A 27,981-nucleotide genomic window follows, 5' to 3' on the forward strand; every position below is an offset into this window, starting at 1 on the left:
GCATCATATTGGACGGCCATACATCCTTCCATGTGTTTGGCAGAGGGTCACGCAAGTATGTGACTGCTAGGTGGTGTAGAGAGGAGATCTTAGAGCCCTATGTTCGACTTTTCATGGGCGCAGTTGACCTTTGGTCCCTGTTCATGGACGAGAACGCTCCTCACATCAGGCTCACCTGGTCAATGATTATCTGGAAAGTGAGGATATTCAGCATATGGTTTGGCCAGCCAGATCTCCTGACCTAAACCTTATAGAACATGTCTGGGACTCTCTTGGGAGGACAATTGCATCTTGCTATCCCCCTCCGAGAACCATCCCGAAACTGAAAACTGTGTTGCTGCAGGAGTGGCACAGATTGCCACAGTGACTCCTTAACTTCCTCGTGTCCAGCATGCCATTGCGCTGTGTGCCCTACCTGACTGTGAGAGGGGACCATACCCCATATTAAACTCATTTTCAGTTTGATCATGCAACATGGATTTTGGACATTCCTGCAAAGACGAGCTTTACTGACAATCATGAGTGTGTACTATGACTTTTGTATGGTACATCTTTCTCTGTTATATATAACTGTGTTCATACCAAATTTCAGAAATTTGGCATAATGTGCTAATTCTCTTAATTTTGCACACGAGTGTACATTTAGTGTATATACTGTAAACAGAGACAACTTAGTGGCACAAGCCCCGTCAACAGTCTTTCGAATTTGCCTGGCTTTTTAAAGAGGTTGAGGGAGAAAACATTTCAGCAGTATGCCCAGAAGCTTCTTTCATTTATTGGTGACTCTCAGACTGTTGACATGCACTGGAACAGTCCATTAAAGCTATTTTAAACAATGCACATTAAGTGATTTTCAGAAAAGTGTTGAAACTTTGTGCTGGTATATGAAAGAGTAGATGCAAATGTGAAAGTGAGTTTATTTGTATACATAATTTATCATAATTTGGTACAGAGTATTTTGGTACAAAATATGTGTGACTTACAGAAGTTTGGTACAACTTTATGACAAAAGAAAGTTAAAGAAAATCCAGGGAAAAACCCAACTTCCAGATTTAAGAAAGCTGGAATACACCCACTGAATAGAGAAGTTCTAAATTGATTGTGTGGACATTCAAGAGAGGAAAGACATCTGTAAAAGGAAAAATGTAAGTGAACAGTTTATTAGAGTCCCAATCAACGACTGAAAAACAAGAATCTATGTGACTCCTGAGAAGTACATCTTTGTGTCCGATTTACGGAGTTTATCAGGTGCAAATGTCCCAGCATCTTCTGCATCTAACACAAAAGTGCCAAAAATAACTCTCGTTAGACTATTCAAACATCTGATTCTTTATGTGAAAGTTATGCAAAGGTTGTTGTGTAGATAGCACCAGATAACAGTTGGTATGAAACAGACTCTGGATCAGAAGCCAATGTTATTCCTGCAACTGGGTAAGATGATGAAAAAGTGGTGGTGGGGGGATTTATATGGCTAAATATTATCCAGGAATGATTACCATAGTTGATAAACAAGGTATTTTACTGAAAGTGATGGATAAATCAGGCAAACACTGGAGATGACCTAATGAGAACAAAATCTGGTGCCAAGACAAAGAAATAGTGAAAGGGATAAAAACTCCAAAAGGAGGGAAGTGAGATATTTCTGATGTTCCTGAAATAAATGGGTTGCCAGCAGAAGTATAATTATTAGAGCCCGGAAATTTAGGCATTAAAAATGGTCGAAATAGGCAGGCAAAAATGCACTAAAAATACATAAAATAGACACTAAAAAAGACATTTAAAAAAGAAAGAAAATGTAAATAAAAATGCTAGATATTAAGGGTAAAAAACCAGCTGAAAAATTAGTTGCGCTTACTCAGTCTGTTTTAATTGTAGTTTATAACTACATTATTATCCAAGTTATATTGATTTCAAGCACAAAATAAAATGTTAGTGGACCCTCAAGTCAATTTCAGGGTCATCATTACCAGACTCAGAGCCCGTAGACAAAACAATCTGCGGGGCTCCTTCGAGTTGCGAATAATTCATTTATTTGTTGTATTATTTGGAATAATCATTATTATAAGTTGAAACATAGCTACTTTGTTCTTTTGTCGCCAAAAAAAATTTAAATTCACACTTTTTTTTTCTAAATCACCACATATACGAGATTCAAACCTGGGACACCTCTCTCAATTTAATCAAATGCTAAATATGCATGTAAAATAAGCAACCATGGTTGCTTGCAATGCATTTGTGGTGTAAAAAATAAAATCAAAACAACATGAGCCTTCAGAACAATGTCTGCTCCTACCCCGCCTTGCGTGAGGCATGACTTCAACTGATGACCACTTGGGAGTCATAGGTCAGCTATACATATACAATGCAGTCCAATATCTGAGCGATGATATGTGAAGCATGTCTGGGGAAACAAATTTCTAATTTTCCTCTGCTTTTCTAACATGGGCTGCGTTTATGTGAATTAAAATCAATCACGTCTAATACACCATCCAGTCAAAGCAAAGTTAACGCAGGGCAACACACTCCGAGTTGAAAATTTTTAAAAAGAGCAGTTATTCTCTCTCTTTTGTTCTCAATGCTCAGAATTCTAAGTTTTGCAGATTATGGTCTCATAAATTCACTAATAAACTTGAAACCATGTTAAAATGGGCATATATGGCAGGAAAAGTTCAAAAAAAGACATTTTTACAAAAAAAATACCTGAAAATAGGCAAAAAAAAGCCATTTATAGCATTTTGCCTGAACTTCCGGGCTCTAATAATTATTAAAAGCATGCATCTTGAATCTTTGGTTTTTATGCATTATTTTCTTGTATTTACTTTGAGTTGTGTTTTCGTATGTTTGTTTAAAACTAATGTAAATTCATGAATAATTCTGCCAAAAGTCCACCAAAATTATAGAATTTTTCCTTCTGAACCCTAAAGTAACAATTTGAAAGTAAAACTGACATGTCAAAACAGACTATAATAGTGGAAAATTTGTCAAAAAATTGTAAGCAGGGGCTAACTTTATGAGTGAAATATTATGTCCAAATAATTAACTGAAAGGCTCATTCATAAATAAAAGATGAGTAATGATCATGACCAATAACATTAAAAAAAATATATTAATATTTTCACCTAGAAACTTTACAAAAACTGTTACAACGTGGCCCAAGTTTATGGTATGTTATGGTCTATGTTCAAAATCTATTATTTTTACAAAATGGCTAGCAACTGGAAAATCACTTGGAAAAGTTTTCAGTGTATCAAGTTTGGGCAAAGTGTGCCGACCACTTTGTAAAGACTCTAGACTTAGAACATTGACTAACATTTCCATTAGGGTTTTTTTTATTTTTACATCGTCACACGTTAGCAACTTCTAATAGGCACAAATCTGAATACTAAACTATTGCCCAACTTGCACTCATCCCAGGTTTAAGACTCTTTAAAAATTAAGTAACATACTCACACATACACACAAGATTAATAAATACAAACAGTTCAACAAGACACACAAGAACTTCACCACTACATACAGCATTGTTTGAATGGGACAAAGAGTAAACACCAGACACATTAGATTAGTTGATACCTTAAAGAACTGGTTACATATCTTGTTATGCAACTAAAACAATATACATATTTCATACAAACAGCATTCAAAATAAAAAGAGCAGCTACTTTACCTATTGGTAGCCATGAAGTAGGATGTCTGGGCAAGATCCTTGCTAGCTGGAAAATCATTCCAAAGTTCAGTACAGAACTCAAACATCACATTCAAGTGTAGCATATTAACGCTACATCAGCCAGCAAAGAACATTTTTTTACCCTTGTGCCAAAATGAAGATAAATGTCATAAACTGCTCCATATTGTCAACAGTAGCAGTATTTTATTTCATTTTTTTTTGTCATGTAGGTTGCTCGTGTCAGCATAAATCACTTTTCAAAAATCACATGCTTATGAACACAGAGCGAACCAATCTTCACAGAAAACTAGGAATTTTTTTTCCCCTTTCTTCAATTATATAAACCCCATTCCCTGATTAAAGAGACAGGCAATTTACTGCAACCAATTCTTAAAATTTTACGTATTAAATGTGCTTTCTAATACTAAAGGTGGAAATTGGTTGGGTATGGGATGATATCAATAAAGAATATATATATATGTTTCACTTAAGAAACAACTTCAACATATTCAGATAACAATATTTGTGTGTGTGTGGGGCGGTTCATCTGATCTAAAACATATAATTCTGATTCACGCCCAACATGGTGGAAGTGTTTTATACAAAAAAAAAACGATCACAACATAAAATTTAACAATTTTCCCACCTAATTTAATCAGTGCTCCATTTATATAATTTTATTTTTGTATTGCATTTCCCAGAATAAGCACTATTGTAGTTTTTTGAAAAATATTTTAGTCCCAAAAATGGAACTTATTTTAATTTAAAAAAACACATTATTTTCCGTTTTGAAAAACAAAATTTTAAAGCAATAGAAAAAAAAGTACTATATAAACAAAAGCAAGTCTAAAGATACTGCCAAATATTGTTTTCAAATACCAGCTAATCAAATAGCATTCCACCCATTCAGAATTGATCTTGAGCATTCAGCAAATAATTTCTAATAAATATATTTTTAGTGTAAACACTACATACAATTTAAATCTTATTTCAGAATGATGCTATACTTATTTTAAGAAATGCAAAACACTTTTTTTCATACAAAGAATGCTAAATACCAAAACAACAAAAACACAAAATTGATTGAACATAAAATCTATAAAAAAAATTTGTTACAAACGTAGCCAAAAACATCTGAAAATTTTATGTAATAAACCCAATTTCTGAAATCAGTTGCACCTGTCTGTGTTCCAAAAAGACTACTAATATAACAATGCAATCCAAACAATTTTTTTAAACTTATGCTGTGTGTATATTAAACTTATTTTTCCCCCCCAGTGTTAAGCTGTTAAAAAAAACTGATCTACATACAAAAGTTGTTCAGGTTAGTTTCATTTCATTAATTGAAAGAATTGTATGTGTCAAGATCAATTGAAATAAACACCTAAAACTTAAAGGGCATTCCGAATGGCTACTTAAAGGGTTCCAAGTCCTAGCTGCGATTGTAACCCTGATCTTTGGTTGCCACACACAAACAACGAATCAACTTAATCATATACCACAATCATCATAAGCACATAATGATTAAAACCAAGGTCTTTAAATTTTGATTTTACACTAACACGTTAATAACTAATCTGACATTAGAAACAAGATTTCTACAGCCACACATGACCATGACTTTTTTTAACAGAGAAAACCAGACAATAAGAAAGAGTAGGCTACGCTAGATATTTAACAGTAACTGATGATGGGGCCATTAATGTCCCAGCAATAACTGTTAATAACTGTTTATTCAAAGATTCAAATAACTGGACTCCATGACCTTCAACAGCTCCAGTAAAGGCAAATGATATTTTCATCAAACTTAATATAATCCGAGTGTTTCAAAAATTCTATGTTTGTGCAAACAATGCTGAATGAACGAAAATGACCAAATGTATATATATTTGATGATCCCATATAGTAACTCTTTAATGATAAACTCGTGTACTACATAATTATAAAATGTGTGGTTTTGCATCTATGTTTCTAAGGAAAATTTACATAAGAAAGGCCATTAACCAAATTTTGCACATAAAATAAAAATTTTGAACAAATTTTGCCAACAGACGCCAAAACGAAAAATCCTTTATTTTCCATATTTCCATTACAGTTTAGATGAAAGCAACACAATTTTACAATCCAAGAAGAATTTTTTTCCTTTTTCAGTTCGTAAAAAAGCTCAAGCGAGTTTAGAATATAGTTTTTTGTGTCAATCAATTTTTTTTCCGCCTTCCTCTCTTCCACCCAGATAAAAATACCTGTATATATACTCATAAAAGAAAAGATTAAACAAATACAGACTGCACCTGTGATAAAGACTCACCTTTAACCAATTGCAATAATTTCACAACATATGTATGTGGATGATCTATACCTATTTCAAATCCTAGAGAAATAAAAAATTTCATTAGACTTAAGCACTACATGTCAAAACCGCATCAAAATTCATTGGTATCATTTTTTAAATAGACAATAGAGAAACTTTCATATTAATAAAAAATGAAGCCTTCAACTTTTTTAGAAAAAGCAAAGCCATCTTCAGCTGACCTTTCACTCAAACTGAGGTAAATGGTTAACTCTTTAATTGGCCATGTTGCTCTCAAGCAACATGGTTTTTCTACATTTTACAAGTAAAGGCATTTTATATTTTGCGCTCGTTTCTGCATTCATGCTTCTAAGCAACTCCTAAACATTAATTTTCACTTGCAAGCTAATGTTCATAAAGTTTCTATAATTACCAGCAGAATGGCTGAAAGGCATGCATACTTTTTATGTCTTGACAAGCAAAGCAAGAACAATTTTTGACCCTTGCATTTTAGAGGGAAATGTCAGGTGTGGAGAAGACATATTGCTGCACATTCTTGAACAATGATAAAAAAATTAAGTTGGCAAGTAATAAACAGATATGCCAACTTTTGGAATCCACATATCCACAGATTCTGTGCGTGCGTGTGTGTGTGTGTGTGTGTGGGGGGGGGGGGGGAGAGAGCACGGACCTGATCAAAAAATTGTAGATAATTTTCTTGTTTGAAAAGAGTTTTTTAACCAATTAAGAGAAAAAGTGCCCCCCCCCCCCAGTCAACTTTGCTCTCCGGGTAAAAAACCAAGGTTTTTTTGGAGAAAATTATATATTTTCAAAGAAAATGTGTTGCTTTCAGATATAAAATGTTATTTTAAGGTTACTTTATTTATTCCAAAAATTACATAGTGCAGTTATTTTGAAGTATTTTTCAAAAGATTTTTTTGGGAGCAAAAATGTGATAACATCTTGGAATCACAAAAATAGTTTTTCATACTATATATATAATTCTTCTGGCTACCTTTTTTATGTAAGCATAAGGTACAAGATTCACATATTAAAATGTTACAAGAAATCGCAAACACAAAATATAACCATGAACTTAGATATGTAATATATGCATTATACATAGTATGTGATAAATATATCCAAAGAAATTATTGCTTATTTATAATACACAATAATTTTTCACACTCACACAAATCCTCGGATAAATAAATTGAAGCCTCTGTGAAGAATTAAACCAATGTATGTAAACTGAATTTTCATTCAAAAAATATTTACATGTTTGCATTACTTTTTTTATACGTTTTATACAGGTACATCAGACTTTCATAACTGAAATATCAAGAGACAAAAATAACATTAGCTCATAATGAAAAGAAGTTAGCTTTGTGGGATTCTTGAACATTGGTAATGAACACCATCAAGTGAAACAGAAAAAAAGTAGTTCTCAGAAAATAAGACCTAACCAGAAAATAAGACAGCTTGATTTTTCAAGATGCTCCTAATATAAGCCTGACCCCGAAAATTGGCCTGTTAAAATCTTCAGCCAGATGAAGGCATTCTGTAGGTCTGTTGCTATACATGACAGGTTGTCTTGTATAAAGTGATATTAATATACAATAATGTTATTGACATTTGTATTTAATGATAATTCAAAGTTATTCTGCAGTTTTAAGTTCCCAAAAATAGCTAATTTGGACAAGTGGAAAACACGTCCACAGTAATGAATCCTCAGAATGACTGCTATCTTCTCCTCTTAACCAGATCATTTTTCAATTATTATTGCTTTTAAAAATATTTCAGAATTTAATTTAATGAAGCAGGAATATTCATCACCAGTGAGGAATTGAAGAAAAAGAGAAGCACATGACTTTAACTCCTGAAAGTTTGGGTTTGATTTAAAAAAAACTTTATGGTTCTGGTTACATAGCTAAAGGTTTTATTTTTGATGGATCAGAACACTTTTGAATACATTTTATCTGAGTTAGAAAAATTTAGAGAAAAATATTTAGGCACCATCCTGATCTCTCAGAATTTTCATTATATATATCCGAATTAATTTATTTCACCACAAACAATTTTCTTGTTGCAGTTCTGCACGTAACTCAAGGTTCAGATACAATTATGCGCTGCAAAGTCATTATCTGCAAAGTCACCTCATTACCAGTTTGCTTAAATGCAATCACCAAGACATTTTTTAATGGCTACTTGGCGGAAGCAACGCCTTCAACCAAGTGGGTAGGTTTCGCGATCTATGGCTGCTTGCTCTCTATTACATGTTAGTGTTTTCCCCAATAGCAACCATAAGCATTAATATCACATCGTGAAATCTCAGGGAAAATCTCAACAAATTTTGGTCCAAAAGGAATTAAAAAAAATTCTTCCAAATCTAATTTTCTGCTAAAATCTGGAGAGCCGGAGGAAAGACAAAAAACCCAGCCTTGAGCCTAAATCCAGAGAATTGGCAGGTCTGAATAAATGACATTTTTTAACTGTGCAAATCTATGTAAATCATACAAACATGGTGGGTTTCTCGAAATGGTTTTTTTTTAATACCGACAAAATATAAATATATATTTTTCGCCATGTAATAACATTCAGGGTCTCATTTGCCCTTCAAAAAATTTCTCGATAATTCAATGAATGTCAATTAAAGTTTTAACAATAACTACCTTTTACTCCTTCACAAGAACAAATTCAAAATCATGTGTGGTCAATAGCAGACTCATCTATGAAGTAAAAGCATAATGAAAACACTGAACATCCTATGTCTGAACCAGTGAACACGAGAAAAGTCAAAAATTAAGCGCCTCTGGGAAACCCACATACCTCTGATTTTTAAGCTACCTCTTATTTCATTTTGAAGAAAATAATTTGGAATGACTAACAAATTACTTTTGAAACAAAAAGGTATAATTCAGAGTTGGAACTTTCATCATTGCTAAAAATGAAATTATGTTAGTGGTATTTTGCTGATCCTGGGTGACAGAATTGAACTTGGAATGTGTCATAAGCTTTATTTTATGGGTATTATTTTTTTTAAAAATAAGGAAGAGTAACAATTTTGTGAAATTACAGTGAACATTTTCGGGGATTTGAAAAAATTAAGACTTTGGGGGATAAAGTTAAAATAATTTAGAAGGGTTGGAATTTGCAGCTACAAAAATCATACGGAAGGGGGGGATTAAAGAAAAATACCCACTGTAAAATATACATTAGATTATTGGATACTTTAGATGTGAATGGTCCTGGAACCAAAATGGAATATCATAACATACATCATATAACACATCTTGGAATATAAATACTTACCTAAAGTTTGAAGCATAATATTTTCACTAAAAACTAGCTCCCCACATTTTTGCAAAAAATTCTGAAAAGTAGTAAAAAGAAAAAATGTAAACAAAAGGAAATAGACCTTTTCTAGATATCATGCCGAAGTGAGCTCAGAAAGAAAAGTCATCGGCAAAATTACACATAAAATCATTAATTATCAACATTTGGACAAAAGACCAATACTATTACAACGACATGCAACTATCACTGACGAAGTTGAAGAATTTTAAGGTCTCAGTTTTCTAATGTCGGTCAAACTCTGTTGATACGAAAAATGAAAAAAAATATCTGCTGCATTCACAGTTGTTCACAATACTGATGGAAAAAGAATTATTACAGTAGATGCTGCTTATTGGAATCATGAATAATATTGCCACATGCAGATTATCACAATATGTTACGGAAATAATTTTAAGTCAACAGAAATTGATTAGGATAGCATATAAACTTGATATTTTCTTACCTAAAAACTTTAAAAACTTAAAATTGATTTTTTTGGGGGGGGGGGGGGGGGTGGAGAAATGATCCCCTGCACCCCCCCCCCTCTAGTGATATGGGGTCTAGTGATATGATAAGTCTCTGGTGATATGGGGAAAGTTAACAAATTTAGAGGAAGAATACAAATGGCTGTTAGCAGAATTTCTTATTTGGATGTTCACAGAAAGCAAAATTCGGTTTTTGCCGCAGAAATTGATAAAAATGGGGGAAAAAAATTAGAAAAATATTGTTAGGATGTTATTTAATTATCAATCATTGAAACAACAATGCTGATGTAGTTTCCACTATTTATTTTCTTCCATATTTCTATTATTACTATTGAAGTCAATAATATTAATAGTATCAATTATGGGAGCTTTTCATGTAAGAATTGTATTGCAAAAAACTTTTTAAGCATGGGTTTTAATAAACTAATTTCCCTTAAAAATAACGGAAAATGCTATATACATGAAAAAAAAAAAAAACCTTTGCTTCTCATCAGTTGTCCTTTAATGCGCAAATATATTCAAAGGGTGAATTTCAATCAAAAAAAATTTGTAGCCTAATAAATAGCAAACACTAAAACCAAAATCGATTTTAAAACTGCTCAAATAAGCCATGATCTTAACTTAATAAGTAAGATCGTAATTGTATTTTTTTTTCCTTCAGACGAGTTCTAATGCTCTAAATTCATAATTAAATAATCTTAAAGCATTCAGAATTACAGGAACCCCCATGTGAACAGTTTATGCTTTGATACATTTAACCAGAAAATTGAATAGCGAAACCTGTCTTGAACGGAATCAAAAGATAATCTGTTTGCTAATTGGTGCTTCGATGTGCACCTTTATAAAACAGAAATATTAGTCTCTCGACATTCCAGTTCATGCAGGTTCCACTGTACATCCAATTTTCCTAAATCAGTGAAAGAAAAAAAGACCCGTGCCAAAATAATTTTTTCATGCATCCTTTGGAACATTCTCGATCACTTAGTTAGCCTATCTAATGAATTTGAAGGTGTCACTTACGTCACTTTTTGGGTCCATATCGTCACTTCTATGCAGGCACTTATGGCTTACTCTAACTACATGCTCCAATTTTCTAGGCTGTTCTTCAACCTTCGCAGCCAGGAAAAGAGCTGTTACTGCTACTTGCTAATATCATGAATGGGAAAAGAGATATTTTAGCCACAACATAAATACTCGAATCGGGAAACATACACATATTGACAATAATTCACAATGGAACAAGAAATTTGACGATCATAGATTTCAGTCTACAATAGATTCGGCATTTAACAAGCTACATTTTTTAAGCATTTTCTCACTTTATTTTTTTCAGGTGCTGGAACAGGACCTTACTCTTTTTCTGTTTAAAATTATGGGGGAAAAAAACTAAATTGATACTGGTCCCGGAAAAAAAATCAAATTGGCATTTTTAGTTGCAGTTCTGTTTTCACATGGCCAGCAACTGGACCCCAGTGCTTGTAGTCTGGCTGACTACTTAAAAGAATGGCTAAAACTGAGAGGACCGTAACAAACATCAAATCAGGGCTTGATAAATCAAAAAAAAAAAAAAAAAATTTGGACACCAGCCAAAATTTCTTAGGAGCCAACTATCATATTCCCCACAATCAGCTGGCATGCCGTGAAAAGTGAGGTTTGAAAAGAATCACAAGACATTTATGAAATTCAATGAAATTTTAAGAATAAAAAATATTCAAGAACTTTCCCGAATCTGAAATTTTCCAGCATGTTATCCTCCTTCACTGTTTCCCAGCATGCCGATTCATGTAAGAGAATGTAGTATATATATATTTTTTCAGGAAAAATGGTTGAAAATAATCAGACTGAGTAAACCCTTTATATATTTGTAGACATGTTGACATAGAAATTTTTTCCTGACGTCGTCAGGCCCAATTTACAAATCAAGCATAGAAAATTTTTAAGTGGCAGTTTCAATCAGCAGTTCAGATTTGTCAAGCCCTGCATTGAATAATGTTCTCGACATTAATCTGGGTATAGGGAGAGATGGGGGGGGGGGGGAATTTCTGTACCTAACATGATATACGCATAAAACTGAGTTGTAGTTAGGAGAGTTTGCCTATTATATTCTGCTAGATGATCAATTTATACTGAGAACACACTTCTTTCAAAATAATGCAAGTTTGCCCAATTGTTTACTTACTGATTTTTATGAGGGAGAATTTGATTCCTAGTTGAATTAAGTATTTGAAATTGTTCTTGTAATACTGTGAACCTTCTCATATAATTTCAAAATTAAACGGACATAATTATGGTTTTGAAAACTCATTTGTAAAACTGCATCATCACAATGAATACAAGATCATTAAAATTTAATTTTTTGATAAACTCACGTGGAAGGACCAGCCTTTCTTGCAAGCCTGTAAAATAGTTTTGGGAAGAGGGAGAATTGACTACAATGAAATTAGTCGGGAAGGCTATTGACACTTTTTAAAAAAAAAAATATTTTAATCAATAACAAACACATTATGCATAGGGCATTGGATAATGTTTTGTGACACCTGAACGATTCATAAGTGACACTGTGTATCAATCTGAAATGCAGATATTAGATAGTTATAAACTAATTCATGAAATATAATTGACAGGACTGATGAACGAATTACTCTACTTGATTATGATGTTAAACTGGTGATTCCCAATGTGGGGGCAGTTTAATTTATAAGGAGGGGGGACGATTTCAGAATGAGTTTTGCTATTAAATTCAAGTTGTTAAGGCTTGGAACTTTTCAGAACTCCACCTAAAATCACTTCAAATTTATGCTTTTCGAACAATTTCAGTGGTTTGTGCATGACCTGGGGTTCTCAACTTTCCATGTTCCATGGACTATTTGTGCCAGTAACATGAAGTCCACACAGACCCTCTTTACAAAGTATTATTCTGTATACAGGTTGTTTCAAAACTCATGGCATACACATTAAGGCGTGATAGAACACAACCACACATTCATAAACTGTTATACAACCTATGCGCAGAAGTGGTAAAGCATCAGAGGGCACTTCCCAGCAAATGCAATAAATGTGATGCTTAAAGCAGCGTGGTCATCTTGTGCCATTAATCACAGACAAGACTAATTCAATCATCCCCTGAAAATTCACGAGACATGCTTGCTGTTCACATCAATGTTCTGCTGTCAAATTAATTGATAGTGTGAAACTTTTGGTGGCCGAAATATTTAGTAGTTGCTGTGATGTCTGTTACTAGAAGTTTGAGGTTAGAACATTTTCCTTCAATTCATCGGTGTCCTTTCATTGTCTTTGTTTCTCATCATTTCATGACACCCTCTAGCACTTAACCACTTGAGCTACAAGAATGGGCTGTATGATGATTTGTGCTTGTCTAGTTGTGTTCTATTACCTCCCTTCCTCTCGGGGGGGGGGGGGTGGTTTACCCCTTTGACAAGAGTCGTAGTTATGGTCTTTGTGGGAACATGACTTGAAATGGTTGGGAACTACCATTTTGAATGCATTGCCTTTGTTTACATTTAATTTTGCAAGGTTTAATAAGCACCAGGACACCACAATGACTAAAATATCGTGCAAGCGTGATTAGTAAAGGGAGGCAGAGAACAAAATTTTTGAAAATTATGACATGTAACCAACATGGAAAAAGATCAACAAGTCTCCAAAAAATAGAACAAAAACCGTTATGGCTGGCTCCTAAATAATTTTTGATTTATCAAGCTCAGTAAATAGCTTAAAGATCAATAGCACTTTCATTTAGGTTCCACCAGATTAGGATATATTGTACTTCATATACATGCCACTTCTATTTTGAAAGCTAGATGGCAGCACTATATGCTGGAGCAACACTTTCTAGCAGGCACGTCTCTAGAAATTCCACAGAAGAATGTTTATAAAGCGCACAAGCAGTCTGATAGAAGTACTATTTGTTAACCACGCAAAATAAATGGAATACACATTCACCAGCACTCGGATCAAAGCTTTGTTTATTAACGAATAGGTGTGGCCATTTCTACACAAATTCTAAGTGGGTCATCAAATTTTCTATTCTTTTTTTTCCATTCTTAAGCAATCGATTATAAGCCACTCAGATTCTCAAAATTTACCATATTGATTTGCACCAGCAACTGAAACCCATCCTGTGATATCTTAGTCTTTCTCTCATAATCTCCTCAGTCCTTAAGATCATTTTGAATTTTACGTTTTTTAAAATATATTTTAACTTTCGAATGGTCTACAATTATTTTCTGCCGACTGACAAGTATAAATAAGTAACTATCAAATGTTTACAATGTTTAGAACTAATATCCAGCTTTGACATTTAGATAAGTGGATTAAGCTTTTTCGATGTGCTGTTTAGTGTCTCCCACAGGTGACTGAAGAGGATAAGTAACAATATTTCATGAAAAAAAAAGTACTTACATTTCTATGTACTTTCGAAAAGGAGTGAAACATATAGAAGCGATGCATATAGACTATTGCTGTGTTGATGCATAGCTGAGTTCTGTATTTTTGAGTCAAGGAATGCGTGAAAAAAATAGGCAACATATATAAAACACAGGCAGATTTACCTCATTTATAATACCAATATGATCAATCCCAGAACTCAAATCTTTTAATCTAATTAAATCAGCTTTCTTCATACAATTTATAGGAATGTGATAAAGCACAATTGAATAATGACCCAACCACATTTGAGTTATGTTAAAGTTGATTTTATCATCAACTTATATAATTTAACTTTACAATTCCAAAGAAATGAGAACGTATAAACTTTTCAAAATGTGTGCAGTGTTTCTTATTCCATAGCAAATAGCCATGGCTTTCAGACTGGTTTAATTTAATAAATTAACACAAGCGAAAGATGCAGTTCAGGTTTGTACTAGTTGACAGCTGTACAGTACAGTTTACAAATCCACGCAGGCAAGAAAAATAGCTTGCAAATAGGAAAGCCGTTTAAAAGAATATTATATTGTTTGGACCAAGAAATCAAGGAGATTAGTTTGTAAATCAGAGGTTTGTAAAATTGAGTGTTGACTGTATATGGAAAGATTGTTAAATTAAACATTGCTGAATCCAATGATTTTTTTTCTTTATTCCCCCCACCCTATTTACCTCACGTTTTTAACGTAAACACATAACTTTTAGACCTTGCTAACAAAATTTTTCTAAATAATTAGACTCGCAGATATAAAACTTCAAACATAACTGTAGAAAATACACATTCAAAAACAATCCATCACAGTTTCTATTGATGAAATAAATATTTGCATCATAGATTCTTATAATCCTACCATCAGCAATAATACAAATTCAACATCGAAGACCCAATAACGTAAAATTAAATATGAATCTCCACTGAATCTAACACTACTTCATTAATATTGCATTTCTTTATATATTGCTATTTCACAAATCGATAGCAACAACATAATGTGCAACCTAATTATGACAAAAACCCTCCCTGTGCCAACTAAACATTTCGCTCTGTTTGATTATTTTATTTTCAACTTCATTTAACCAAGAATAATTCGCTCAATGACAAAATTTCCACACCAAATTCACAAATAATAAAAAACAAGCAAAGTTTATTCAACAAGAGGTTTAATAAATCTATTCTGTACATTTTATTTTTCGGTACAGCAATCGATATTTTGCCAAGCCATATTTCCCATTAATCAAATGGAAAAAGTCCCATACGAAAAATAGTCAAAAATATTCTCGCAGTTGAAAATAAAAATCAGTTTCGCATCACGGTTTTGAATTTTTTTAAACGAGAGAACCGAAATCCCATTAATTAGGATACCTAAGAAAAAGAAAGAGCAACGTGTACCCATCAAGGAAAATACTTTGAAGTAATTCATAGATGTTGTATATCATATATCTATCAACGTACATCATACTAGAAAGTCAATCATCAGCTAGAAAACCAAACTGACAAATAAAATATCAGCATAACACAAGCATATTGGAAAAACACCCCACTTGAGCTATTTGCTCTCGAACCACCTTCAGTTAGATAAAATGGTTACTAAATAAATATATACATCAAAATGTGATACAAGTGATTGCATAATTGTCTGTTATGCACAATTATCAATCATTTTCGTAAGTTTGATACGCATTGAGAATTCATCACATTTACTGGCGATTATGTATAATCCTGAGCATGCGAGCTAATATGTTGATAAATCAATGAATTACTTAAATTTACTGGATATTTTACTTAAACTTCAGTCTAGGATGACGGATTGGATCAGTGATGTGGACCATGTTTAAAAACGTTGGTAAATGCGAGAAAAGCTAACACTATAAGATCCCCCCAAAGCAGAATGTTTCGCTTTGGTCTGCAACATGCGTTCGGCTGACTGGAAATGTTCTATGGTAAAAAATCCCACAACAGCTGTTAGCAAAAACCTTTCTTAAAAATCTTCCAGATTGTTCTGTAATAGCACTGATTGTTCTATGACATACGTTGCAGATATTAGCATAATCTGCTTCGGGGTACAAGGCTGCTAATAATTTGAATATTTTTATCCATATAACACTTGTTTTAATTTAACTTTTATGGCATAATATGTTTTACCCAACACCAGGGTTTAAGCTACGGTCAAATTTTTTGCAAAATTCGAAAGAAAGTAGTAGCCACTTTAACATAAATGCGTACAGGAGGTACGAAAGGAATAGACATCCAACCATCAATCATTAGCATTGTAACATTTTGCTAAAGCTTTTCTCATTTTTGTAAAAGGAATTTTTTTATCTAGCTTAAACCCTGCCTAACAACATTTTAATTAATACAAAATTCTTTTGCTTATAAATTACATTCCACAATTATGACTATAAAAACATCAGATTTGTTGTGTTCATTTTTCTTTTCGTTATATACGTATTAATTCACTGCAGTTTCCTAACAGATCTTTTTCCCTACAATTTCAGCCATAATCTGCAATTTCGCTGCATTTGGAAAGTTTTTGTTTTTGGAAAGTTTAGCTGAGAATTGATGACATTCTTAAAAACAATAGATTACAGTCATTACATTTTGCAAAATACTTAATTGCCTCATTGTTTAAAAGATATAGCAGAAGAAATATCTATCTTGACTTACGTTGTGTCTTAAAATTATATATTGATGCACTTGAGAAGTATGAGTACATAACTAAGAAATTGGAATAAAATGAAGATTTGTGAAGAAAAAACAGCATAGGACTCCTTCCTAGCGGCAGGAACTTTCATATAATTCTACACCAGATTGTTCTTTGACACACATAGCAGTTTTCTCGTTATTGTTTTGGGGACAACAATGATGTAGGTTGAAGAAATCACCAAATTGTGGATATCACAATTCAATAACATCACTTTATACAAAGGCAGAGGATATGTATACGGCGCCGGAAGTTTATTTGGTGTATGGCAGAGAACTCGCCAGAAGTGACATCACTCCTTTGCCAGTGTTTAGAGACGCATGACACCACTCGTTTATTCAATACACAACAGATTTGATTAAGTCACAACACTGAATTCCTGTTTTGAAAACACATCATGAACACAATGCAACTTCACCTTTTCCTCACGATGGCTTTTGCAGGGCCCATAACTCGTCTACACTAAATATAAATGAAAGAGAATCAATTGTCATGATGACTCGCACTGAGGCAACCCACTAGGGATGACTGGATGCTTAATATCAGCATTGAATACAATTGAAAAACAAAGAAAAATAAATTGGCAATCATCCAAAAAAATTGAAGTTGAAAGTAAGAGAGTAGGGGGAAAAATTAACATAATGAATGGGATTCAAACCTTGAACCTTCGGATTGCCAGTCACATCGCCCAACCAACTGGCTTAGCAACAGATGCTATCCAGAGTCTGAACTTATTTGATCAATTTTTGAACATCCAATTGTCACTCATGTGCATGCACTCTATAAATGAACACCCAGAAGTGACGTCACTTCCTATTCTGTCATGTACTGAATATACATCCAGTGCAGTACTCACAGCGTTATAAAAACCTGTCAGATCCCACAGGAAACCATTTTATTTTTAAATAACTTCAGAGTTGGCAAATCACAGGCATCAGATCGTCATTGCAACTAGAAAATAGATATTGGTTTCTAAAATATTTGGTTGGTGTCTAGATTTTCTCCCATCTGTCAAGCCCTGCAATGGAGTGACATTAACGTCAACAAATTAAAAATTACAGCCATCTACATTCATTACTAGCAATTGATTAGTCAAAAGATGATCAATCCTTCATTGTAAGTTCATCAAGATTCACAACCTATCACAATGATAAAATCCTTGATTGTACAGCAGGACTTGACAAAGATAAATTGAGGAAAAACTAAGCACCAACCAAATATTTCAAGAGCCAAACACGCATTTCATTCACCTACGCTACAGGGTTTAAGCTAGATAAAAAATTCCTTTAACAAAAAAACGAAAATGGGGGAAAAGCTTTGGCAAAATGCTACAATGCTAATGATTTATCATTGGATGTCTTCTGCGTACCTCCAGTACGCATTTTTGCAAAAGTGGCTACTACTTCTTTCACATCCTAAGATTTTCTTTCAAATTTCATTAAAAAAATGTGACCATAGTTTACACCCTGCTAAACTATTAACCACATAGTGAATTTTAGCACCAATATCAATCTTTCAGTCACTGCAGCAGCCTAGAATATGTCAAGTCCCGTACAGATGAAAGTATTTTAACTCTCCTGGGTCCTTGGTACCCACACTACTGGAAAAATCCAGGTCCCTCTCTAGCAAATGAATAACCCTGCGACATGTGAATTAATTTTTTTTACATATTTAATAAAATATTTGACTGGCTATAGGTATCCAAGGGATTCATTGATTTCACAGCCATACTGGCATTTTTTCATCGGGGTACCTCATTTCCATCAGCATACAGATAACCAAAACCTGAGAAATACACCAAATTAATAAATTTTTATCGAACAAAACACCAAAATTTACAGCTCCAAAATGAAATGTGCAATCATCTTATCTCAAGACCATTAGGGTGATGCAACCACAGACCGCATAGCCATTTAAAATGACACAATTTAAATAATAAAAGATAATTAAGATAATTAATAAAATATAATTACGTAATTGAAATGTATAAGAAACTGGTATTATGTTTTGTAAGTGGGTTTCTGGAAAAGTCACATAAACGTCAACTCCCCAATATACTCCACTCAGAATACCCAGATTATTTAAGAACCCTAGTCCAATGAACCCACAACAGTTACAATAGATTGACATCATCAGCAAAGTAAAAATTTCAGCCACTTATGTTAATTTCTAGCAATTAACGAATCAAAATATAACCCTTGTTATAAGTTCAAGATTCAAACACCGCCACAGATTTCAAAAACCCTGCCCATACAGTGAAATCATTACATTTTCACCCCTTGGTCCTTGACACACACAGGATATTGAAAAAACAGATTCCTGTCTTGTAGACACATACCACGTGACACTTGAACTGAATTTCTGTACACACTTTTTGAAAATATGGGGCATTTGACATGCTACAGCGCTTCAGTGACTTCATGGTCATACTGATTTTTTTTTAATGGTACCTCATTTCTACTGGCTTATAGACAACCACAACTCAATAAAAAAATACATTAAATTAATAAATTTCGATAAAAATACTGAAATTTATAGGTTTCCAACAGGATGTGCAATCATCTAATCTCATGACCATGAGGGTGATGCAACCACAACTGCCACATATAGCCATTTATCAATATATTTTTAAAATATTAATCAATATATAAGAACCTGGGGGCAGGGAATTCCTTACTGATTCCATAAGATTTAAGAGTGATTACAGATTTTGAAGCGCCTGACCTATACAGTAAAGTCATTGCACTTTCACCCACCTGTTATCGGAAAAACCAGAGTTCCGGTCACGTAGAAGTACAACACGGGACACTCGAACTTAATTTCTGTACACTTTTTTCAAAAATATGGGATATTTGACGGGCTATAACACTTCAATGATCTCATGGTCATACTGATCTTTTCCATTGGCAATTCATTTCTACTCGTTTATAGCCAATCAACTCAACGAAAAAATACATATAATTAATAAATTACGATGAAAACTGCAAATAAAATAAACCCCGAAATCCATAGGTTTCCAACGAAACGCGCAATCATCCGATCATCTCATGACCATGAGGGTGATGCAACTACCATGACGTTGTCCAACGGCCACATAGCCATTTATTAATTCATATATTTTCAAATTAACGCGATTAAATAAGTTACGGATAAGCGCGGAAATTAATCGAAATATATAAAGGAACGGTTATTAACGACAATAAACGGGGGGCTGATCGTTCCTCAACCCCCGTCGAGACGATTGTGCGATCCGTTAGGCTTAACCGTTTCAAGGGCACGGCGCGATCCCATTGTGGCGATCGGACATGTTGAATTATTAAACGGGCGGAATCGAAAATTCAAAGGATACACTTGGAGTCTCTGTCCCATGTCTTGTATGAAATTGGCCGCCTGTTGCCTGTAGGAGAGCTCCTTGCTCGCCTCGATGCCACATTTCCTGGATGGCGTGTTCTCTAGCTGCTCTCTCGTGAAGTACCAATGGTTGTTGGCGGACGCATTCTCCATTGAGCACTTCCTTACGCTCTCGCTAAGACACATACATAATCCTCTTTTACCGCTCGATTAAACTATCGCAATTAATTACAATATCCTAATTAGTATATATTTCTATGCAAAATTAAATTTAAAAAAAAAGTACTTCACCCGAGGAAGAAAAAAATTTTTTTGCACCACAACGAAGTCACTGTTGCCACCGCCAACGAAACAACAAAGGAACCCCTCTCGCGGAAAGGGCGACGGTGGAGTTGTTTGCTTCGTGGTCGTCGAGGTGGGAGGAGTGTCGTATGGCAATGGTACTGTCTGGGTGGCGGCCATTTTCGTTCTTTTCCTGCTGTGGCTTTCCGATGAAAGATCAGGATCATTTATTTTATGTTTAACAGCAGACGTTCTAAATAACACTGTCGTCTGTTACAGACTTTGTGGAAAAATCTGCTGCTCAACGAAAATATAGTTATTTCATAAAGTCAAATATTTGATGTTTCCAGATGAGACCATATTTTGTCGAGAAAAACGATGGAACATAATTACGCCGTGACCATATTTCTTGGTACATTCCAGTATTTTACCATAATTTTGGCCACGTATACAAATGTCACATCTTTTCTTGAATTTTAACGAAGCCAATAGAAGCTTCTATTCTTTTCTAAAATGAAAGATTAACATTATCATCTCAACATTTTATAAATTATATTATGAAAAATAATGTGATTGTAACTCTTCACTCACTTCACTTCTGAGATATAGATGGCAGCACTATGAATCAATTCCTTTGTTCCCCAAAATAATGGATAGCAACAGGGCCGGAAATTTCAAGGGCCGCAATTTTTCCAAACGAAACCCTTTGTTTTCAGCAGATGTTTTGGAAATTTTTGATTAAAATTTAATTTTTTCCCCATTAAACTACTATTCATTGTGAAAGGACGCTTTCAGTTTAAAGACCTTATAATATAATTTTAGTGTTATTAGATATGGCGTTAACTTATTTTAAAGGGGGAAAAGAGTATGCAGATGGGGGGTCGCATTCTTTACCCCTGAAAAAAGTATGACCTTTGTTTTTGCCATTAAATAATAACAGGGCTATATTACAAACAAAGAAAAAAAAACATGCTTAGGGCATCAAACGAAAAGGGGCACCACAAAAGAAATCTAGTAATTTTTCCCCTAGAAAACCTCCCCTCTCGTTGGAGTTACCATCTGGTCTGTAGCACGAACAGCTCTAGATGATGACTGCCCCTTAGCGAGGCAATTCGACACTCCTCCGGAGTGTTAATTTCATGCCTTCCTCCGAACCTATAAACTGTCTTGTCACGATGTCTCCCTAAGGAGGCTTGAGAACTTTTCAACAGTTTCCAGCCATAAGCTTCCCATCTAAATTATTCCGAAAGATGGATATACAATATATAAATTCTATATTTTGTTAATTTTTACTACTGAAATAAAGTAAGATTTTTCTCTAATTTTTTCTCTCACTCTAATTATTCACCTAGTACAGTACCAACAAAAGAGATATTTTGTTTCATGAATAGAGAGTCCATGCATAGAAACATTTAAGAGCACAAAAGGTCTGAAAATTTAGGATGTAGGCTACGTTGCTCACAGTCCCGGTAGTTCATTTTCTGATAAGACAATGTGTTTGCCTACTGTTGAATAAATTTTATCTGAGGTTTAGGCATAGGCGGAAATAGACATGAACGGCTAGGGTAGGGCATGATGATGACACCAATTTATATATATACACTGCTGGCCACCCAAATTGCAACACCAAGAAAGACAAGAGATATCGCAACAATATTTATTTTGTAGACAACATGTTGAACAAGCATCAAATGATTAAATTTATAGACTTCTGTGAAGTGTGGTTCCTGCCAACATCAGTAGCCAGAGTAGCCGCCATTGTTGGAGATCACCGCTGCCACACGCCTCGGCATTGATTCAAAGAGACTTTGGATGTGTTCTTGGGGTACAGCAGACCAAGCAGCTTCCACGCGTTGCCAAAGTTGATCTGGTGTGGCAGCTGGGGATGTAATCTGGGTCAATCGTTGAGCAACCATGGACCACATGTTTCCTATCGGCGAAAGATCCGGAGAGCGAGCTGGCCAGGGAAGCAATTCAATCTGGCGATTGACGAAGAACCTTTGGACAATGCGTGCCACGAGTGGTCGCTCATTATCTTGTTGAAATATGGCTGTGGGCAAGCCCTGAAGGTAAGGAAGAACAACTGGCTCCAACACCTCGGAGATGTAGCGCTGGCTTTTTAAAGTACCGGCAATGCGTACTAGAGGAGTGCGAGAGTGATATCCAATACCGCCCCATACCATAATACCCGGTGCAGGACCAGTGTGGCGGTGCATAACGCAGCTGTTCAGCATCCTCTCTCCACGGTGTCTCCAGACTCGAATCCGACCATCGTGGTGTTGCAGACAGAAGCGTGACTCGTCAGTAAAGACAATTTCATTCCATTGTGCAGTCCACATCCTTCTTTCATCGCACCATTGGCGGCGGAGACGTCTGTGGTTCTGCGTCCAGGCTGGACGAAGCAATGGACGCCTTGCGGATAGACCACTCTGCTGTAAACGGCGTCGAATGGTACGCGCAGACACTGGATGATGCGGCACAGACTGAATGTGCTGTGCTATGGTTCGTGATGTGGCTGAGCGATCCGTCACTGCCATACGCACAATACTCCTGTCATCACGTGAAGTGGTGCACTGAGGTGGATGCGATCGAACACGTCGGTCCGTCGTACCCTCCTGCATCCAACGATCACATATCCGCATTACAGTTGTTTGGTTTCGTCCGACACGACTACCGATTTCCCTGAAAGATAATCCACAATCTCGGTAGGCCACTATCCTTCCTCTGTCGAACTCGGATACTTGATCAAAAGATGATCGCTGTTTTCTACGAGGCATAATTGATCGTTTTTTTGAAAAAACCACAAGAAAAACACAATTGCCGTACTTCAAATCGTAGAAATCTCCAAGCCTTAAATAGCGCTTTGAAGTGGCGCCACAGGCGCGCGTGATGTGCGTCTGCGCTGAAATTCTAATCATTTGCATATCTCACCTCCGCTAATGCATGTTGTAAATTTCATATTATTTGCATGCTTCCTTCAGGGTGTTGCATTTACGGTGGCCAGCAGTGTACATTAGATCAGTCGGCTCCGTCATTGGCACTGGGGGGGGGGGGGGGAGAGCATTACCCTGCCATGTCCCCCCTCCCCGTATCACCACCCATGAGTTTAGGCTGTTCGTAACTAGTGTTGTTAATATTCGACAGCCTATACCAGAGCGTCTTTTTTAATTTAGAATTTGAATATTCAAATATTGAGATTGCAATCTTTAATTTTATTTGTGGCAAGAAACTCTTGTTTTTAAACAAGTAATAACATTGAAGAGCTCATATACAGTGAATCCCACTTACAGCGTTTTCCAAAAAATCATCATGAAAAACGTTGCAGAAGAGAAAAGGCTTTGAATGGGAAATTTCGATAAGTGTTAATAAAAGTTAGGATTACGAAAATAAATCGTACTAAGCGAGAAAATTTTCGCAGTGGGTACGTTATAAACAGAATATACTGTAGTAATTAACCTACATTTTCAAATCCAGTTCTAATGTGTTTAAAAATGTTTTTCTTTATTTGTATGAATTCCAGTACTTGATCTCTTTACTTCTGTTAATTTACATTAATTAAACAAAAACAACAATAAAAGATTCGAAAAATGATCAAAGTTATCGAATCAGGCCCGTAGCTGGAAATTTCGTTAGTGATAGAACAATATATTTGGCCATCCTTTTCCATTTTTTCGGTCATTTTCTCACATTCCGGGGGGGGGGGGGTCTAGGTCCCCTTCCCACTTTCCGCTACGGCTTTGTATCGAATCGCAACATTTATTTGATAAATATGATGGAACGCTTTAACAGTACGTCAGAAATGTATACCTATTCAATATGATTCAAACCTCAGCAGGTGGACCACACTAATTATTATTAATCATTTATAAATGTTGCAAAATTAATTGAAATGCAATTTCCTCTCAATGGGTTGTGCTCGATTACTAGAGCCCGGATGTTCAAAAATGCCTCAAATGCGTTTTTTGCCTATTTTCAAGCTTTCCTATAAAAAATGCCTTTTTGGATTTTTTTTTCTGCCATAAATGCCTATTTTACCATAGTTTTAAGTTTATTGGTGCATTTCAGAGGCCATAATATGTAAAGCTTGGACATTTTGAGCATTGAGGACAAACGAAATGGGTTTTTTTTAATTTTTTACAATTCTTGGTATTAACTTTCATCAGAAAGTATTCTGAAACACCCCCGTTTCAGCTCCATTTAAACGCGATGGAGGAACAAACACATAGTGAGGCGACCACGAGGTACTGGAGTGTCATAATAGCGACTAGCCACGAAAACTGTTGTACACCGCACATACTCGAGGAGGGAGACAAAGAATACAAAGAGACTACTCAACGAGGTGCGGGAGTCAAACAAATATGTTTGTTTATCACCTCGATCCGCTGATTTTTACTATCTGCTGACTGGTCCGTTCTTTTTTTCCTTCCCTCTTCTGCTTAGGGGTCACCATCATCACACCATTACATTTCGTGTATTCCCCCCCCCCCCCAGCCATTTTCTATATCGTCGTCTGCTACTATGTGCGCGGGTCTCATCCTCCACCCCTATGCATTTTTTCTTCCTAGTCGCAACTCCCGTACCGCTTAACCTATTCGCTCCACTATAACTGCAGTCAAAGCGATCTGAGAGATAGGGAACTTGGTGTTGCATGAGTTAACTTTACTTTGACCGGATGGTGTTAGCATATGACCCCCACATCCTGCAGCAGCGTCCCCAGGCTGGGATATTTGGCGGGCTTCCTTGTCAGATGTTTCACAGACCCCAAAGTAGTGAATTTATTGCGTAAAAAAACAAAAAAGTGGCAAGAATCGTCTCGGCTTCCCAGCTGGAGCCCTGTCAGCCCCACTCTTGTGGGTGCAATGGGTGTTAGACGTGGTGTTTAAATTGAACGCAGCCCTATGCTACAAAAGCAGAGGAAAATTAGAAGTTTTTTCTTCTCCGCATGTTGTACATTAGATGTTCCACTAAGGCATTGGACTGCATTGAGCTACAGATGATCGTTCCAAGAGGTCATCAGTTGACGTCATGACTCACCCAAGGCGATCTAGGAGAAGACAGAACTGTGGGGCCCATGTTGTGCACCACACATGCACTGCAAACAACCATGGCTATTTATTTTGCATATTTTTTGGTATTCGATTAAATTAACCAGAGTAGCCCTCAGAGGTGTGCGATAGATGTTTCACACAGGACCCCCGTGCTTGTAGGAATCCCGCATATGTGAGAATGTAAAAAAAAATTTAAATTTTTTACAACAATAGAACAAGGAACCTACGTTTCTACTGTAGAAACGATAGTAAATATTCCAAATAATACAACAAACAAACGAGAATTATTCGCAACTCGAAGAAGCCCCACAAACCATTTTCTTTTCGAACTCTGCGCCTGTTAATGATGGCCCTGAAATTGACCTGAGAGACATCAAATACTTTATTATGCAAGGCCATAACTAGGATTTTTGCCACTCCCACAACTTTGAAATTTGATAATTTTATAACGGTGTTCTTTGTTCCACTTAAAATTGCCGCCCCCCTAAATTTTTCCGCCCGGGGCAGTTGCCCCCCCCCCCCAGTTACGGCCCTGTATTATGGGCCTGCAATCAATTTCACTCAGATAATATAATGCAGTTATTATAAACTCTAATTAAAACAATAGACGGATTGAGTACAATCAATTTTTAAGCTAGTTTTTGGACCCTTAATACCTAAGTTTTTAGTTATTTCCCCTTCTTTCCATAAATAGTAAATGTCTTTTTTTAGTGCCTATTTCGACCATTTTTAGTGCCTAAACTGCTGGGCTCTATTAATTGAGATCTCAACTATCAACGCGTTAATGAAATAATGAAAAAATAAGTGTAATTAATTTTTTTTAAACAACTCTTTCCGCTGTACGATTTATGTTCGTAACTCGAAAAGTTGGGGAGCGACTCCATAAAAATTTTTCTGCACCGGGCCGCGAAATTCCCAAGCCCGGCCGCCCTGGATAGCAAACTTCTAAGAATCCCGAATCAGGGGCTGCCTAAGCGAGCTCACCCCCATAGCCCTACATCCTACGTCAGGAACCCTGGGCTGGAATCTTTCGCGGGACCCAAACCAGATTTTCTATGAGGCCCCTTCTACACTTAATTTACAGTGTGGAAGAAATAGGAAAATTATAAGGATTTAGTCCCGGGCCCCCAAGATGGAGCCCTGTCAGCCCTGCCCTTGCAAGTCATTCCCTTCCCTCACAACTTATCCAAACGAGTCCTAACAAAAAAAAAAATTCGCTCTTTCATCTCGGATTTTGCGTCCCTCCAGAAAACAGACAGAAAACATATCTTTGAGATTTTTTCCGGCCAAAGTAACTTTTTTTACCCATTCAGCTCAGATTTAGCACCCTTCTCGAGCAGCACCAAAATGCGACCGGACCGAAATGGGTCGTCAATGTGGCCAACAAGCTCATATCCCACATTTTACAATTGGATTGATCGTAGTTCATAGTGCATTTCTTGAAGTTTAATGTCAAGTTTTTAGCAAATATACGTATTACTAACTGTATGTAACCAAATGCATTTCAATTCTTGAAGCAATGGATAGTGGATAGCGTTTTGCGCTTGATATTTTTCAAAATTCCCTCACACTCGATAGCGCTATACCGACGTCCGATTCTAGATAAAGATTGAGAAATGTCCATTCGAGGTGTTTTGAAGGTTAAATTCTTGGGGATAAACAAAGCTGCATTAAGAGTTTAAGAGGATTTTCGGATAAACAACCTTATCTATTTTCCCCCTAATAAGGTTTTTTGGCAAGCATAATTGGATGCAGAGAAAAGAAGAAAAGAAAAAAGTGAGGTAAAGAGTATTCTACGCGGTGATGTCCTGATTCGCCTTTTCCTGTTTCAACCTTTCAGCAATACACTGCTGTTTAATCCCCAGCCAAAGCTGCATTAAGAGTTTCAAGCGGCTTTGTCCGTCCTCAGCTGATAATGAGAAGGTGCCTCCCTTAGAGAAGAAATAATTATCTATCTTATTTCTTCTGTAAAGTGCCTCCCAGTTGCCTCCACTTCCGATAACATGCTAAGTACCCATTACTCATTGTACCTATTGTACTATACTCGTTGGCTACCTAACCCTAGTGAAAAAATAAATAAATTACTTAAGTGAATTTAAAAGCGATAAGCGCAAATCGTTCATAACTCGGAAATAAGTCCCTCCCCCTCCCCCATTTTGAAACTATGAATGACGTAGATTTTATCAAAAAAGAATTGATTATTCTGATTATATGATTATTATTATGAGATGAAATAATTCTGAATGGATGATTAGCCAGTAAATTTTGATTCATTTAATTACGACTTACGAAATTAACGGGAAAATGTGATAAATTCGTATAATATAGTACATATATGCACAAAAATGTATCAACCTTACCAAAATAGTCGGTGATT

General features: G+C 35.5%; 1 protein-coding gene across 2 annotated transcripts in view; it reads right to left on the reverse strand.

Moving 5' to 3' along the window:
• CycT (Cyclin T) overlaps positions 1–20,644 on the reverse strand; it is a 39,856-nt gene extending 19,212 nt beyond the window's left edge. Inside the window, exons 1-7 of one of the 2 annotated variants that reach the window (XM_089235141.1) lie at positions 20,273–20,621; positions 14,201–14,282; positions 12,148–12,174; positions 10,799–10,924; positions 9,270–9,330; positions 5,976–6,038; positions 3,668–3,713 (exon numbers count right to left, since the gene is read on the reverse strand). In XM_089235141.1, coding sequence (XP_089091267.1) covers positions 3,668–3,713; positions 5,976–6,038; positions 9,270–9,330; positions 10,799–10,924; positions 12,148–12,174; positions 14,201–14,282; positions 20,273–20,460 — 593 coding nt within the window. In that variant the 5' untranslated portion in view covers positions 20,461–20,621. Of the gene's footprint in view, positions 1–3,667; positions 3,714–5,975; positions 6,039–9,269; positions 9,331–10,798; positions 10,925–12,147; positions 12,175–14,200; positions 14,283–20,272 lie in introns of both variants that reach the window. The other variant, XM_089235142.1, reaches the window with a different exon arrangement.
• Positions 20,645–27,981: the final 7,337 nt, after the last annotated feature.

The sequence above is a fragment of the Pholcus phalangioides genome, unplaced genomic scaffold (assembly GCF_987345545.1).
Source record: "Pholcus phalangioides strain wild (caught in Gottingen) unplaced genomic scaffold, Ppha-v1.0 ptg000008l_1, whole genome shotgun sequence".
NCBI classification, from domain to species: Eukaryota; Metazoa; Arthropoda; class Arachnida; order Araneae; family Pholcidae; genus Pholcus; species Pholcus phalangioides.